General features: G+C 52.3%; 1 protein-coding gene across 1 annotated transcript in view; it reads left to right on the top strand.

Moving 5' to 3' along the window:
• SLC44A3 (solute carrier family 44 member 3) overlaps positions 1 to 10,903 on the top strand; it is a 44,545-nt gene extending 33,642 nt beyond the window's left edge. The window contains exons 13-16 of the mRNA XM_036272828.1: positions 6,926 to 7,063; positions 8,792 to 9,028; positions 9,979 to 10,092; positions 10,615 to 10,903. Coding sequence (XP_036128721.1) covers positions 6,926 to 7,063; positions 8,792 to 9,028; positions 9,979 to 10,077 — 474 coding nt within the window. The 3' untranslated portion in view covers positions 10,078 to 10,092; positions 10,615 to 10,903. The remainder of the gene's footprint in view (positions 1 to 6,925; positions 7,064 to 8,791; positions 9,029 to 9,978; positions 10,093 to 10,614) is intronic.
• The last annotated feature ends 2,743 nt before the right edge of the window (positions 10,904 to 13,646 follow it).

Below are 13,646 nucleotides of genomic sequence, written 5' to 3' on the forward strand. Positions count from 1 at the left end.
TTCCTTTCAGGTTTAGTTCATCCTGAGCCCACTGGCCGACCCCCAGCACCTCCTCTTCTCTTTGCTCCCTGTGGCAACTGGGCCTCTCGGGGGGAGGGCCGGGACTATTGTTCAGTTTCTCGGCTGGACTGTGGAAGTGGGGTGACCATTCATAGGGGCAGATGGCTCTTTTGGTAACGGACGTGGCATGGGAGGTGGCCTCGTCCCAGAGCCCCGCTGCCCACTGACCACTCTGGAGCTGTTCTGGGCTGGCCGATGGCGAGAGCCTGGGGACGCCTCCACATGGGTGTGTCTGAGAAGGTCACACGTGTGTCCTCGATCGCTGGCACTGAGGCCCACTTACAGACGGCGCCGACCCCACAGCCCAGCTGCTTCATGACAAATGCTGCTGCCCTGGCTTTGCATAGAAGGGGATTGAGACACCTGCTGGCCCAGGCCCCAGACTGTCTGCAGAAAACTAGCCATAGCCTCCCAGGCCCTGCCCCCTCAGGAGCCCTGCCCCCTCAGGAGCCCGGCTCCCACCTGCTGGGGCATGTCACAGGGGTCGGCCCCAAGTAGGCCTTAGCACCCTCTCCTCCTCTTGGGGTGAGCAGCTGCTTGCTATTTTAGGTTAGACTGCAGAGGACTTCCTGACTTAAATTCTTCCGCCTTCTGGGAGAGGCTATCGATGTTTGTGACTAGGTGATGACCTCACTGGGGGAAGGGAGGGCCCTCGGCCAATCAGGAAGCCCTGCTGGGAGGCAGCTGAGCGCTGGGCATGACTACGCTGACCCTCCCGGGTGTGCAGCTCTGGAAGCCAGGAATGCCCACCGTTTACTGGGCCAAGCATTGTGCTGCCTGTGAGTGTTCCTCCCCTCACAGGTAACCCTGCGGGGCAGACACTGTTATCGTCCTTCCTCTTTTCCTTCAATAGACAGTGACACAGGTTCGGAGGGTGCAGGGGTGACCTGCTGCAGGGGAGGCCGGAGAGCAGCAGAGCTGAGCATGCAGACCCGGGAAGTCCTTCCCTCTTCCTTACCCAGGTTCTCAGCCAGTGAGGACCCGGAGTCAGGCGGGTGGAGCTGAAGGACGTCCCCCTGACAGCTGAGCCGCAGGTGGGACACGCACTGAGTGAGCGGACAGCCCGGCGCCTGCGTGTGCCTGGCTCTGTAACAGGTTTCAGCAAGGACAGGTCTCCTCTTGCACATTGGGTCCCACCCCGGAGGGGACCAGAATCTCTCCTCACTCACTGCATCTTGGCACCAGGTGACCAGTGAACCCCTGAACTGCCCTGCCCAGTGACTGCCAGCCCTGTGAGGCCGGAGGCCGGACACCACCTCCGGAGAGTGTGTGTGATAAACAATGTGGGTGGTGCTGCTGGTGTTGCTGTGGGTCCCGAGGTGTGTGGGGCTGTGTGTGGGCTCGGGTTTCCCGTGTTCCTGCGGGAAGGGCGGATACCTGTGCTGTGGGCTCATCATCCAGCCTCGGTTCTGTTTTGGTCCTTCTTACTTGGAGTCAATGAACATCTGAAGTTTGTTAGGCAGGCCTTCCAGAAATGAAGCTGGCTCTTCATGCCTTTGGCAAAGCCTTGCTTCCTACACGGAGGGAAACTCTGTTTACCTTTTTGAAGAGTCAACAGAGTCTGGGGCTCCCGGTTCCTCCACCAATGAAAGGACCGTTCAGCAGAGAGGGAGGGTGCCGGCCGCCGGCCGAGGAAGGACACAGGCCCAACTGTGCTGCTTTGGGCTCTACTCGGGAGCAGAAGTGTCCCTTGTGTGTCGGCTGCGATCGGTGCCCTCGGACAACTCCATCAGCGACAGCTGAACACAGCTTTCCTGGTCCCTGGAAGGGCTCTCCAGTCTCTTACGTTTTGCTTTAGTAACGAGGGTTTTCTGTGAAAGGGAATGACAACACCCGTGGCGCTCATGTCCCTGCTTGTCAACCAGGGGTCGCGGGAGGGTGTCCGCTCCCCGGGGTGTGCAGTGTGGACACCACCGGCGGCAGCCTGGGACCACAGTGGCAGGCCCTGTGAAGAACACTCATGGTGGGGCCACAGGCCAGACTTTGGAAGCAATGTCATCGGAACCAGCCTCTCCATTCAGCCCTCCTGGCTCTTTTTAGTGACCCCTCTCATGAGGGTACCTGTGTCCTTTTGAGCCTTTGGGAAGGAAAAACACCAAGTCCAAGTCCAAGGAGGTGTCTCCCTGCAGCTGGACCCGGGTGAGTCACAGGCCACCTCCGTGAGCGACGCCACACCGGTCCCTGGGGCCTTGGGGGGGCTCCCTGACCTCTGCGCCTCGGGGTCGGCAAGAGGATTATGTGAGTTAATGTCTGGCTCATGGTAAGCGTTCCTTGAATGCTTGCCGTCATATTTAATACTGTTATATACTTACACACACAGGATGCTCCTGCCTCCTGACAGCAAAACCCAATCAGCAAAACAGGCCGATCAGAAGCTACTGTCGGGTCTCGGCATCTCCGGAGGGGTGGAGGGCCCGAGGACCGAGTGCCTGGGAAGAGGGACTTCCCGCCCATAGCAGAGCCCGATTTCTTTGGGCCTGGCCCAGGCTTCGGCTGCTGATGGGGCCGGTTAGGTCAGTGGGTGGGCGGTCACACAGCGGTCACTGGGACTCGGGCAGGGCCCACTGTCTGCTGGGAGGCAGCAGTCAGCCCTGGGGATGAGCCTTGGGTGGTGCCCGGCTTTTCGGCTCCACAAGCCAGTGAGGGGTCTGCCCTGAGGGGCAGCAGGGACAGCTTCCAGAGGCACAGGCTGACAGTCACCCTGGGCTGGCACTTCCTGCCGCTCCCGAGGTCCTGCTTGTGGCTCCTGCAGGCCTGTGTCCATGGCCTCTGTCTCTGCCTGGCCCCCCCGCAGGGCACAGCAGCTGAATGCCACTTGGAAGTCTTCCTAAACGCTGCCCTCCCCTCGCACCAGCCTGTGCTCTGGCCCCTGCAGCTGTCACATTCGTACGGTTCATTGTTCACGTGTCCTCACAGCCATGCAGGACTGTGTCCTTCCTGCCTCCCCTGCTGCTGTGACTGACCCCGGTGGACAGTCCTTGACAGTCAACTGGTCAGCCCATAGCGGGGGTCTCACATCCCAGCCAGGGAACGAGAACAGGAAGCCAAGGTGCTGCCGTTGTAGGGGTGGGGACCCTTTCTTGTGTGTGTTCAGTGCACAGGCGGTTTCTGGGCAGAACAACCCGTTTGCTGGTGCTAAGGAAACAAGCACCAGGGGTCTGGGCTGCACACAAGCTTTCGGAGCCTAGACAGTGGCCACAAGCAGCAGCGCAGGCTGGCTGACGTCTGTACACCTAGTCCTGCCCCGTCCGGGTCTGCAGGTTCCCCGATGGTGTCCCGGGTCCTGGCAGCCCAGCCAAGTCAGGTCTCTGGGTGGGGACCTCCGCCCAGCCGGCCTCCCGTCGCCCGAGGAGCAAGCAGCTTCTGCCCAGACCAGACAGAAGGGGGCAAACGCTGAACCTGCGGACACGCCCAGCCTTGCCCATCTGTACTCCAGCCTCCGGTGGTCCCTGCAGATGTTGATTCCAGGTCTGGGCCCTCAGGGCTTGTGGTACACGCACGTGGTCCCGGCAGAGCCGTCTGTCCCGGTGCCTGTTCCCTGCGTTCAGCGTCCAAGGAAGGTAAACGGTATGGGCCCCAGTCGGGGAGTCCACACATGCACGAGAAAGGACCATGTGACCCTTGAATCCTTGTAGCCAAGAAGCAAAATCTACTTATTGATGTGAGGAGTGGCTCTGGATTGATTGCAAGGCCCTGGCCGGTAGGAAAAGGGTGTCCCCGTCGGAACTGCCTCCCCAGTGGGCCAGGAGGGACCCTGAGGGCCTCCATTTGGGAGGGGATGGGGTGAGGGCCTGGGGCCTGGGATGTGTCTGGACAGCCGGCCCTGCCCTTCCTGGACCCGTGGGTGGGGCTGGGCCTTCCCACCCTCCTGGGCGCAGAGCTGCCTCGTTTCCGGTTGTGAGTGAGGCCACGTGGTGGGGCTGGGCTCCGCTCTTCCCTCAGGTCACACGCTTTGTGGGCGCTTTGCAGGGACACGGATGTCGCCTCCCAGCACCCTGTGCGGCGGGCGTCACAGCTCCTTAGAAGGCAGACCGAGGTCTCGAGCTGAAAGAATGTGCCCACGACAGACAGCTGGTCGCTGTGGGCTGGGGGCTGACCCCGGAAACCGCCTGGGCAGAGCCTGAGTCCCACAGCCACGTCTTCAAATACACTTTATTCTAATGACAGTGGAAGGCTAGAGGTGGGGGAAGCTCCGATTCACTGGGGCACCTGTGGACATCCCTCCATCTGCGTTTTCAGTCTATAAAAGGACGATGATGCTGTCTTCACCCTCCCCCCAGCGTGTTCTCAGATCAATGAGTCATCAGCTCTGAGAACTCGGGACGATTAAAGATGCTCCACTAAGTAGTGAGCAGATGAGTTTCCACCTCCCTATTCAAGACTTAAATCCCCGCCCAGTGGTGTGGCTCAGTGGTTGAGCGTCGACCCTGCACCTAGAGGTCACCAGTTCGGTTCCCAGTCAGGGCACATGCCCAGGTTGTGGACCCGATCCCCAGTGGGGGGCGTGCAGGAGGCTGCCAGTCAATGTTCTGTCTCATTGATGTTTCTATTTCTCGCTCTCTCCCTTCCTCTCTCTCTCTCAAATCAATAAAGAAAAGAAAAAAGACTTAAGTCCCCCAAACCGGGGACCGCTTTCCACCAACAACTATCTTGGGATTTTAAAAGCATGTGGAAGTGGGTGAGTTAATTCCACCGGACTCCACACTGCTACCCTCCGTGTCCACCACACGCGCTCCAAGGGAGCCCTGTGTCGGTGGGGCCGAATCACTGGGGCATTGCTGCGTGGCTGTGCGGAAGGGTTGATTCGTACATCCTGAGATGAAAGCCAAAAGCAGCGACAGAAACCAAGTAGGTCATCATCTGTGTTTCCCCAAGAAAGCTACAAATTCTTTGTTGTAAACTGCACTAAAAGTATTTTTAAAGATTTGAAGGGACATAGAAGAAGTAGATGTTTCTGAAATGATCATGTAGTAATAAAAGGAAGGTGCTTTGGAAAAATGGCCCAAGGAATTCCTTCATCTGAACACACACGCGTGTGCACACATGCACGTACACATGCACACACGCACGCACACACACACGTACACACACATCCTCTTTGATTTAGTGATCCTACTTCCGGAGATTTATCTTTAAGAAATTATCCAAAATCAGAAAATTAATATGTTCATTGCATAGTTATTTATAATAGCAAAATATTTAAAACAGTCTAATATGCCCCAGCCTCCCCACCCCTGATAGAATATATATCTATTAAAAATTAAAATGAAACCCCTGGCCAGTTTGGCTCAGCGGTTAGAGCATCGGCCTGTGGTCCCAAGAGACCCGGGTTCGGTTCCCGCTAGGGGCGCATACCTCGGTTGCAGTTTGTCCTTGGCCCTGGTTGTCATGCAGGTGGCAGCCACTCGATGTGTCCCTTTCACATCTATGCTTCTCTCTCTCTGTTCCTTTCTCTCCCTCCCACTCTACCTGAACAAAAAAAAAATTAAAATCAAAGCCATGGATGAACATGAAAATGCTTATTAAATAAGGAAACAGGTCAGCTATACAAAGGCACTGTACCATTTATTTTTTATTTTTGTTACTCCTCACTCGGGGATTTTTTTCCATTGATTTTTAGAGAGAGTGCAAGGGAGGGAGGAGGAGAGAGAGAAAGAAATATTGATATGAGAGAGACACATTGATTGCCTCCGATGGGCCGGGAATCAAAGCTGCCACCCAGGTACATGCCCTTGACTGGGACTTGACCCCATGACCCTGCGGTCCGAGGGCTAACGTTCTAACCACTGAGCCAAACCGGCCAGGGCTGCACTGCAACATTTAAATTGCATATTTATTTATTTATTTTCATTTCTAGGATTCCTCTGTGGTTTGGTTTCTTCACTGTCTCTTCACTTTTTTTTTTTATTTCTCACCCGAGGATATTTTTTTTCTATTTATCTTCAGACAGAGGGAAGGAGGGGGAGAGAGAGAAACATCGAGATGAGAGACACACTGACTGGCTGCCTCCTGCACGAGCTCAACCAGGGCTGGGGACTGAACTGCAACCTTGACCGGAATCAAACCTGTGCCGGTTTGGTCCTTGGGCTGACGCTCTAATCACTGAGCGAAACCAGCCGGGGCTTTCTCTTCACTTTTCACACCAGGCTGCCCTTCCTGTGGTCACTGCTGTAAACACAGTCCCTGCAGGGCTTCACCTCAGGCCCTCCTGGGGTGGGCTCTCTTGTGCACTGAGCTGTCAGTAATCTTTCCTGTGAACACTTTGTCGTCTTCAAGGTGCTCATCTGGGGGGCTCCACCTCTCCTGGCCCGGGAGGGCCTCGGCTTTCTTTGCCTCCCCAGAACGGAGGCGTTCAGTGTCCCAGGTGGAGGAGCATTTCTCTACCACTTTCATGGGTTTAAACTGGGGATAAATCCTGAACTTGTGCAGGGAGCTCAGTTCCCTCCAAGGGCCTGCGCATGGTCTCTCACCCAGGAAGGGCGGCATCCCTGGCCCCAGCCTCCAAGCCTTTACTGATCGCCGGGGTCAGCCTCACCAACCATGGAGGTCTGCTTTGTTTGGGCACTTAAACTTCCTTTTCTGCCCTCAGGCTCTGCTGTGCTTTAAGAAATAATTTATTCTTCACCCCTCATTTCCATGTTAGCACTGGGGTGCTCAATGCACCATAGTGACCCAAAGTACTTATTTATCTTTTCCATTTACTGCAATTCTTTGAAAATATCTACACATAATATCAGACTCATCACTCAGACTTGTGATGGGTTTATAGTGACCAGTTTCTTTGGCAAACTCTGTACCGACATTATGTTGCCTTGAGAACAGGAGCTACAAACATCGTCTTTCTAACTATTGTCTGTTGTTTCAGAAAGTGTACACGACCACAGCCATCAACGGGACAGATTTTTGTACATCAGCGAAAGATGCTCTCAGGCTCTTGTCTGAGAATTCAAGTCACTTCTTATCTGCGAACTGCCTTGGAGACTTCATCATTTTTCTAGGAAAGGTGAGAGAGAAGTCCTCACTAAAACAATTAATAGCGGCACTTGGGAGGCAAAACAAAGTTGTGTAGCAAGACTTGGACTGGGAATGGGAGTAGATGCTTCGAGCGCCCCCTCTGAGGTAGATGCTCTGCTTCCTTATTATGTTTAACCCTCAGCCCAGGGTGTCCTGATGAATAACTCTCCCAGGACCCCCAGGAGCTGGAGTCAGGCCTTCCCTCCTGGTCTCACTGTCTTGTCTCTGCTTCTCTCCATTCTCAGTCCCATGTTTTCACAGCTACAGTGGAGACGCTACTGGCCTCAGAAAGTGGATACTTGGGTCCTCCCCCAAGTGAACAAATTCTCAGGATCCAGTTGTGACTCGGCCAGTGCCGAATGTGGGGACCCCTGGGTACTCCTTCAGCATGCTGTGCTTCATTTGGGTGTGTCTGTGCACTGCCTGCAGAGTAAGCTGTTGTCAGCAACAAGTTACAACCTGCTTGGGTCTGACGTGTGTGTTAATTGCACACATATTTTTAGGCTCTGCTGGGCCCAAGAAGACTCCATGTGACAGTCGCTGCAGAAGCACAGCTGGTGGAACCTTTCCAACAGCCTTGGTCATCTTGGTTGTGACTGTATTTCCCACAGCCTCAGTCCCAGTTGTGACTGTAGTTCTAACAGCCACAGCTGTTTCGGTTGTGGCTGTATTTTCAACGGCCTCATTCATCTCGGTTGTGACTGTATTTGAACTGGTTGTATTGTTGGCATTAGCTTGGTAGAATTATGGGTGATGTATTTTCTAATAACTTCTTTCAAAAATCTTTTGCAATGAGGTTTTCATCTTTATAACAGATTACTTTTTTACTGTACTTTGAGAAACAACCCATTTTTCCTGTATTTCCAATTACAGACATAATTGATGATGAGCTGTGAAGACCAATGATTTTGGTTTTTTGAATCAAGTGGCATTCAGATGGTCATGCTTCTCTTCATGGATGTCCAAGGACAAAGCGGACTCCAGACAGGCTGTGTTTTGTCTTTTAGGGAATTAGTTCCATCCTGGCCTGTGGCCCTGGTCCTGGAATATAAGAATTGCATATGGCCAGAGCCTGCAGTTACTGTCTCCCCATTCCAGCATGGGGAGCCCTTCTGTTCAGTCCTCAGGGTGCAGATAATCACAGGTTAAACTGCAGTGTGTCCACTCAATGGATTGTTGCACTGGTATTTAAAAGAGGCATCTGCAGCCCAGCCGGTGTGGCTCAATGGTTGAGTGTCCACCCAGGCACCAAGAGGTCGCCAGTTCGATTCCTGGTCGGGGCACATGCCCAGGTGTGGGCCCAACCCCCAGAGGGGGGCATGCAGGAGGCAGTTAATCAATGTTCTCTTTCATTGCTGTTTCTCTCTCTCTCTCCCTCTCCGTTCCTCTCTCTTAAAAACAAACAAACAAACAAACCAATAGAAAAAAGAAGTATTTATAAAAGAGTTTTAAAGTGAAGATGCTTACTGTGGTGTCAGAGAACAGTTTTGTAAAGGTATCATGGCATCTAGATAAATACAAACATGCGGTGCCAATAGAGTGAAAGTGCAGACCCTCTTCTCATGCTCCCAATTAGCCAGGTTTTCCTTCACGATCGTAGCTTTTCCTGTTTTCTTCTTCAATTCCAGTCGACATATGAAGCTATGGTGACGGACAACAGCATTTTCTAAGTATTCTCACTGACCTGCAGAGGTTTGCAACGCGCTTGCTTCCACAGGTGCTGGTGGCCTGCTGCACGGCTTTCGGAGGACTGATGGCCTTCAACTACCAGCGCACCCTGCAGGTGTGGGCCGTGCCGCTGCTGCTGGCCACCTTCTTCGCCTACGTGGTGGCACACAGCTTTCTGTCTGTGTTCGAGACTGTGCTGGGTGCACTGTTCCTGTGTTTTGCTGTTGACCTGGAAACAAATGACGGATCATCCCAAAAGCCTTACTTCATGGACCAAGAGTCTTTGGTGAGCGCACACCTCATTCCCTGTCTCGCTCTCCACGCTCACAGGTGCTGAGCCTCGGTGTCTCCCCTGCGGCCTCTCTGAGCTCCTCCCACACATACTGACCCTCCCCGGAGGGAAGTGAGGCCACACCATTAGCTGACCAAATGCCCCTGGCTAGGAGGTGTCCTGGACGCAGTAGCAGTCCGAGTCCTGCTGGTGCTAATGACTCAGTATGGCCTTTCAGACATTCTGGGGTTTTCACCGTTGACCTTTTCCGGGAGCATTGCGCACCCCAAGCACCCTATCGCAGCCATTGTCTTGGGGGCACTGCAGTGAGGACCTTGTCTGGTTGGGGTGGATGGTCTGCCATTTCGGGCCCTGTCCTAAGCAAGTGCCGCACGAGGAAGCCACACCCTGAGAGCAGCCTGCTGCCTTGAAATAGCAGGCAGCTGTCCCCAGCAGCCCGGCACAGTTGTTACTGGCCTGATCCTGTGCAGACAGGAACCTTTGGACAGCTGGTGACATCTTGCATCTCTTCCCGTTGTCTGGGGCAAGTGGTGTTTGAAGATGGTCTTTTGTTCTGTTGCTGTAAAATGTGGGTGTAAAAGCCCTTTCAAAAGGAACATGGGAAGCCCCTTCCGTTCAGCCGGGCGATGAGCTCAACAAGCCCCTCTTGTTTTATAACAATGTGTCTTCGTCCTTCCCCACATGAGACATAAAGATACACTAGCACTTTGGCTTGTGTGTCACACTCTCAAGAGGATGCTTCTGATGGTGGTGGGGAGCCGGCCAGGCCGCCTTCTGGTTCGCACTTTGCTAAGATGGGCTCTAAACACCACCCCCCAACCAAAATGTTTTAGTTTAACAGGGGAAGCTTTTTAAGGATTAAACACCCCAAAGTGACCTGGCCAAGTAAACGGTTGCCAGCAGTGTGGCCAGAGCCCTGGACTAATCCTCGCCTTGTTTTTCAGCGTTTTGTCAAAAGGATGAACATGTTACATGGCGCGAGGCCACTGAGAGACAGGAGCCCCGTGAGGAACGAAGAAGGAACAGAACTGCGGCCCCTGTGAGCTCGGCACCCTTAGGTACTGCGCCTGGGAAGGTCCTTCCAGAGCCAGACAAGAATAAACCGCAGGCCCACAGACCTGTTCTTCTCTGTGTGGTCTTATTGTTCGGCCACCTTCCAACACTACAACCCAGACAGCTCACAGCCTCTTTGTACTCACTGGGGCAGAAAACCCCTTTAACACTGTGTGTACACACATCAGTTCAAAAACACACCATTTACACATATCTCAGGGCACCGATGAAAAGCACACGCTCCCTCGCAGTCAGTAGTAACCTGGCAGAGGCCTGCGCGGGCGTCCTCGTGCAGCGCGGGCTTCCTGACGCCTGCCCTGGGAAGGCGCAGATGGGTTATCAGTCTGCCAAGTACAGTTCTTAGGTGTTGTGACTGTCCACACCTAAGCTGATTTAAAAGTTCCAGGCTTCCTCTTATAAACTGGGGAACATTCTGGACCATAGCCCTGCTGGAGAACCGCCAGGCCCCTTCCTGAGATTTAGATGCAGTGATCAGGGTGAGTGTTGGGGGTGCTTTTTCTTTTTAGAGCTTTAAACAAATCGGAACGTCTTACATATCGACTGGCAACCTCATCTCAGTTCGAGGAGAAGGTGAACAGTTCCCCATTCTCACGGAGAACCAGGCTGGCTGGCTTGCAGGACAAGCGGGCGGAGCAGGCTCCCGAGACTCTCCTCTAAAGACGGCACGTGGCTTGCAGTTTGCGGTCCGCTTGAACAAATGCAAGGGGCACTGTTGTCTCAAACAGCACCTTCGGATTAGCAGAGGGATTTACAGACCAGTTTCTGGAAACAGTCACAGTGGCCCAATAAGCAAGTAGACGGTTTTTGTGGGTACGTGGCACCCCGGGCTCATGCTCCACATCTGCCAAAACAAGCAGCATGGTTCGCCCCCACACCCCCAGAGCCAGTCCTATCAGAATCACTTGGCCGAGCCCTGGCCGGTTTGGCTCAGCGGTTAGAGCGTCGGCCTGCGGTCCTGAGAGACCCGGGTTCGGTTCCCGCTAAGGGCGCGTACCTCGGTTGCAGTTTGTCCCCGGCCCTGGTCGGTTGTGCGGGTGGCAGCCACTCGATGTGTTCCTTTCACATCGATGTTTCTCTCTCTCTCTCTGTTCTTCTCTCTCCCTCCCACTCTACCTGAACAAAAAAATGGAAAAATGTCCTCGGGTGAGGATAAAAAAAAAAAAAAGAAGAATCACTTGGCCGAGAAAAGATCTGAGTGTGGGCTGCCAGTTTCTTCTAGTGAACAATGTTTTAGTCATCATAAGCTACATAGCTCTTCGATCTTCTGTCATGGCTGAAGGCTAGGTTTTGCTGATACTTCATATTATAAACCTTATTTTATTACTAAACAGCACACCCTATTCCTGGTCCAGTGTGCTTTAAGTATACGTTCATTAGAGATTAGAAATGAATGTTTTAAAGTAATGGCATCATAAGTGATTTTAAAATTGTATCCATCTAAACATTTTGCGTGCTATATTTCTATGTAAAGCATTCTCTTTTAAAATTTATTTTTCAATTATAGTTGACATACACTATTATATAGTTTCAGGTGTACAACGTAGAGATTAGACATGTGTATACCTTACGAAGTGATCACCCAGGTAAGTCCAGTACCTACCTGGCACCATACGTAGTTATTACAATGTTATTCACTATATTCTCTGTGCTGTACTTTACATTCCTGGGACTGTTTTTACAACTGGCAATTTGTACTTCTTAATCCCTTCCCCTTTCCACCCACCCCCCCAGTCCCCTCCCACCTTGCAGCTCAGTTTATTCCTGTATTTATGAATTTGTTTCTGTTTTGTTCATTTATTTTTTTATATTCCACATACAAGTGATATCTTAGTTTTTGTCTTTTGCTGTCTGACTTATTTCACTCTACATAACACCCTCTAGGTCTATTCATGTTGTTGCCAATGGCAGGATTTCCTTCTTTTTTATGGTTAGTAACATTCCATTGTCTAACTGCACCTCAGCTTTTTTATCAGCATCTGTTGATGGACACTAGGTTGCTTCCACAGCTTGGCTATTGTACATAATGCTGCAGTGAACACAGGGGCATATTTCTTTCCAAATTAGTGTTTTTGTTTCCTTCCGATAAATACTCAGGGTCCCATGGCAGTTCTATTTTTTAATTCTTTGAGGAACCTCCACAGTGTTTCCAAAGTGGCTGTGCCAGTCTGGGTTCCCACCAGTGCACAAGGGTTCCCCTTCCTCCACATCCTCGCTCACACTTGTTTGTAGATTTATTGACGACTGTCATTCTGACAGGCGTGAGGTGGTATCTCGCGTGGTGTTGATTTGCATTTCTGATAGTGACATTGAGCATCATTTCATAGGTCTATTGGCCATCTGTATCTCCTCTTTGGAGAAGTGTCTAGTCAGGTCCTCTGCCCATTTTTAATAGGATTGTTTGGTGTGTGTGTTTTCCTATGTTAAGCTATGTGAGTTCTTGATAAATTTTAGATTTTAACTCATTACCAGATATATCATTTGCAAATATCTCCTCCCATTCAGTAGTTTGCCTTTTGGCTTTGTTGATGGTTTTCTTTGCGATGCAGAAGCTTTTCATTTGATGTCATCTTGTTGTGTATCTTTGATTTGTCATCTTTGCCCTCTGAGTCATAAAAAAATTACCAGAACAATGTCAAAGAGTGTACTGCCTATTCTCTTCTGGGGGTTTTACTTAAATCTTCAATCCATTTTGAGTTTATTCTTGTATATGCTATACGAAAGTGGCGTGCTTTCATTTTTAACATGTATCTGTCCGGCTTTCCCGGCACTGTTTATCGAAGACCTTTACCCCTCGCACATTCTTGCCTCCTGTGTCATAGGTTAATTAACCGGACAGCTGTGGGCTTATTTCCGACTCTTCTGTTCCATCGACCTCAGTGTCCGTGCTTATGCCAGTGCCATGCTGTTCTGATTACCGGTCTTGGAATATAGCATGGTATCAGATAATGTGATACTCCGACTCAGTTCTTCTTTCTCAGTATTGCTCTATTTGGGCTCTTTTGTGGTTCCATCTAAATTTTGTGTTGGGTCTGGAGTCTTGGGAGGGGCTCTGGTGTGGGCCGAGGCCAGCAGCCTTGTACCGGGCTTGGGGAGCCTGGAGCCGCGACGGGCACTGAGGTTGGCGGCTCCATGTGGGGTGCATGCGTTCCTCCGAAGGCCGTGCAGCACTGGCTGAGGCTGGCCGTCTGTGGGAGCTTCTGAAAGGGGCTCAGGCCTGGTACACGCGATGGATGGCATGGGGTCATCTCAGAATCGCCAGGGCACAGCCAATGGTGCTAGCCCAGTTAATAAAGAACACAGATTTGGCGTCCAACTGCCCTGGGCCACTGGCTGGTGGAGAGCACAACAGGAATGATGACACCCACCAGCCTCTGTCGGGGAGGTCCCGCCCCTCGCCCCATGCCCGTCATTTCCGTTCCTCCCTGTGTGTCACTGGCACTGGGCCCAAGGGAGCTTGTCCGCCAGCCGCTGGTTTTCATGGTTGGATGTGCTGAGGACTCTGCTCCCTGGCATTGGTCTGCTTCTGGGCAGCCGGGTG

Source organism: Molossus molossus, unplaced genomic scaffold (assembly GCF_014108415.1).
Source record: "Molossus molossus isolate mMolMol1 unplaced genomic scaffold, mMolMol1.p scaffold_m16_p_20, whole genome shotgun sequence".
NCBI classification, from domain to species: domain Eukaryota; kingdom Metazoa; phylum Chordata; class Mammalia; order Chiroptera; family Molossidae; genus Molossus; species Molossus molossus.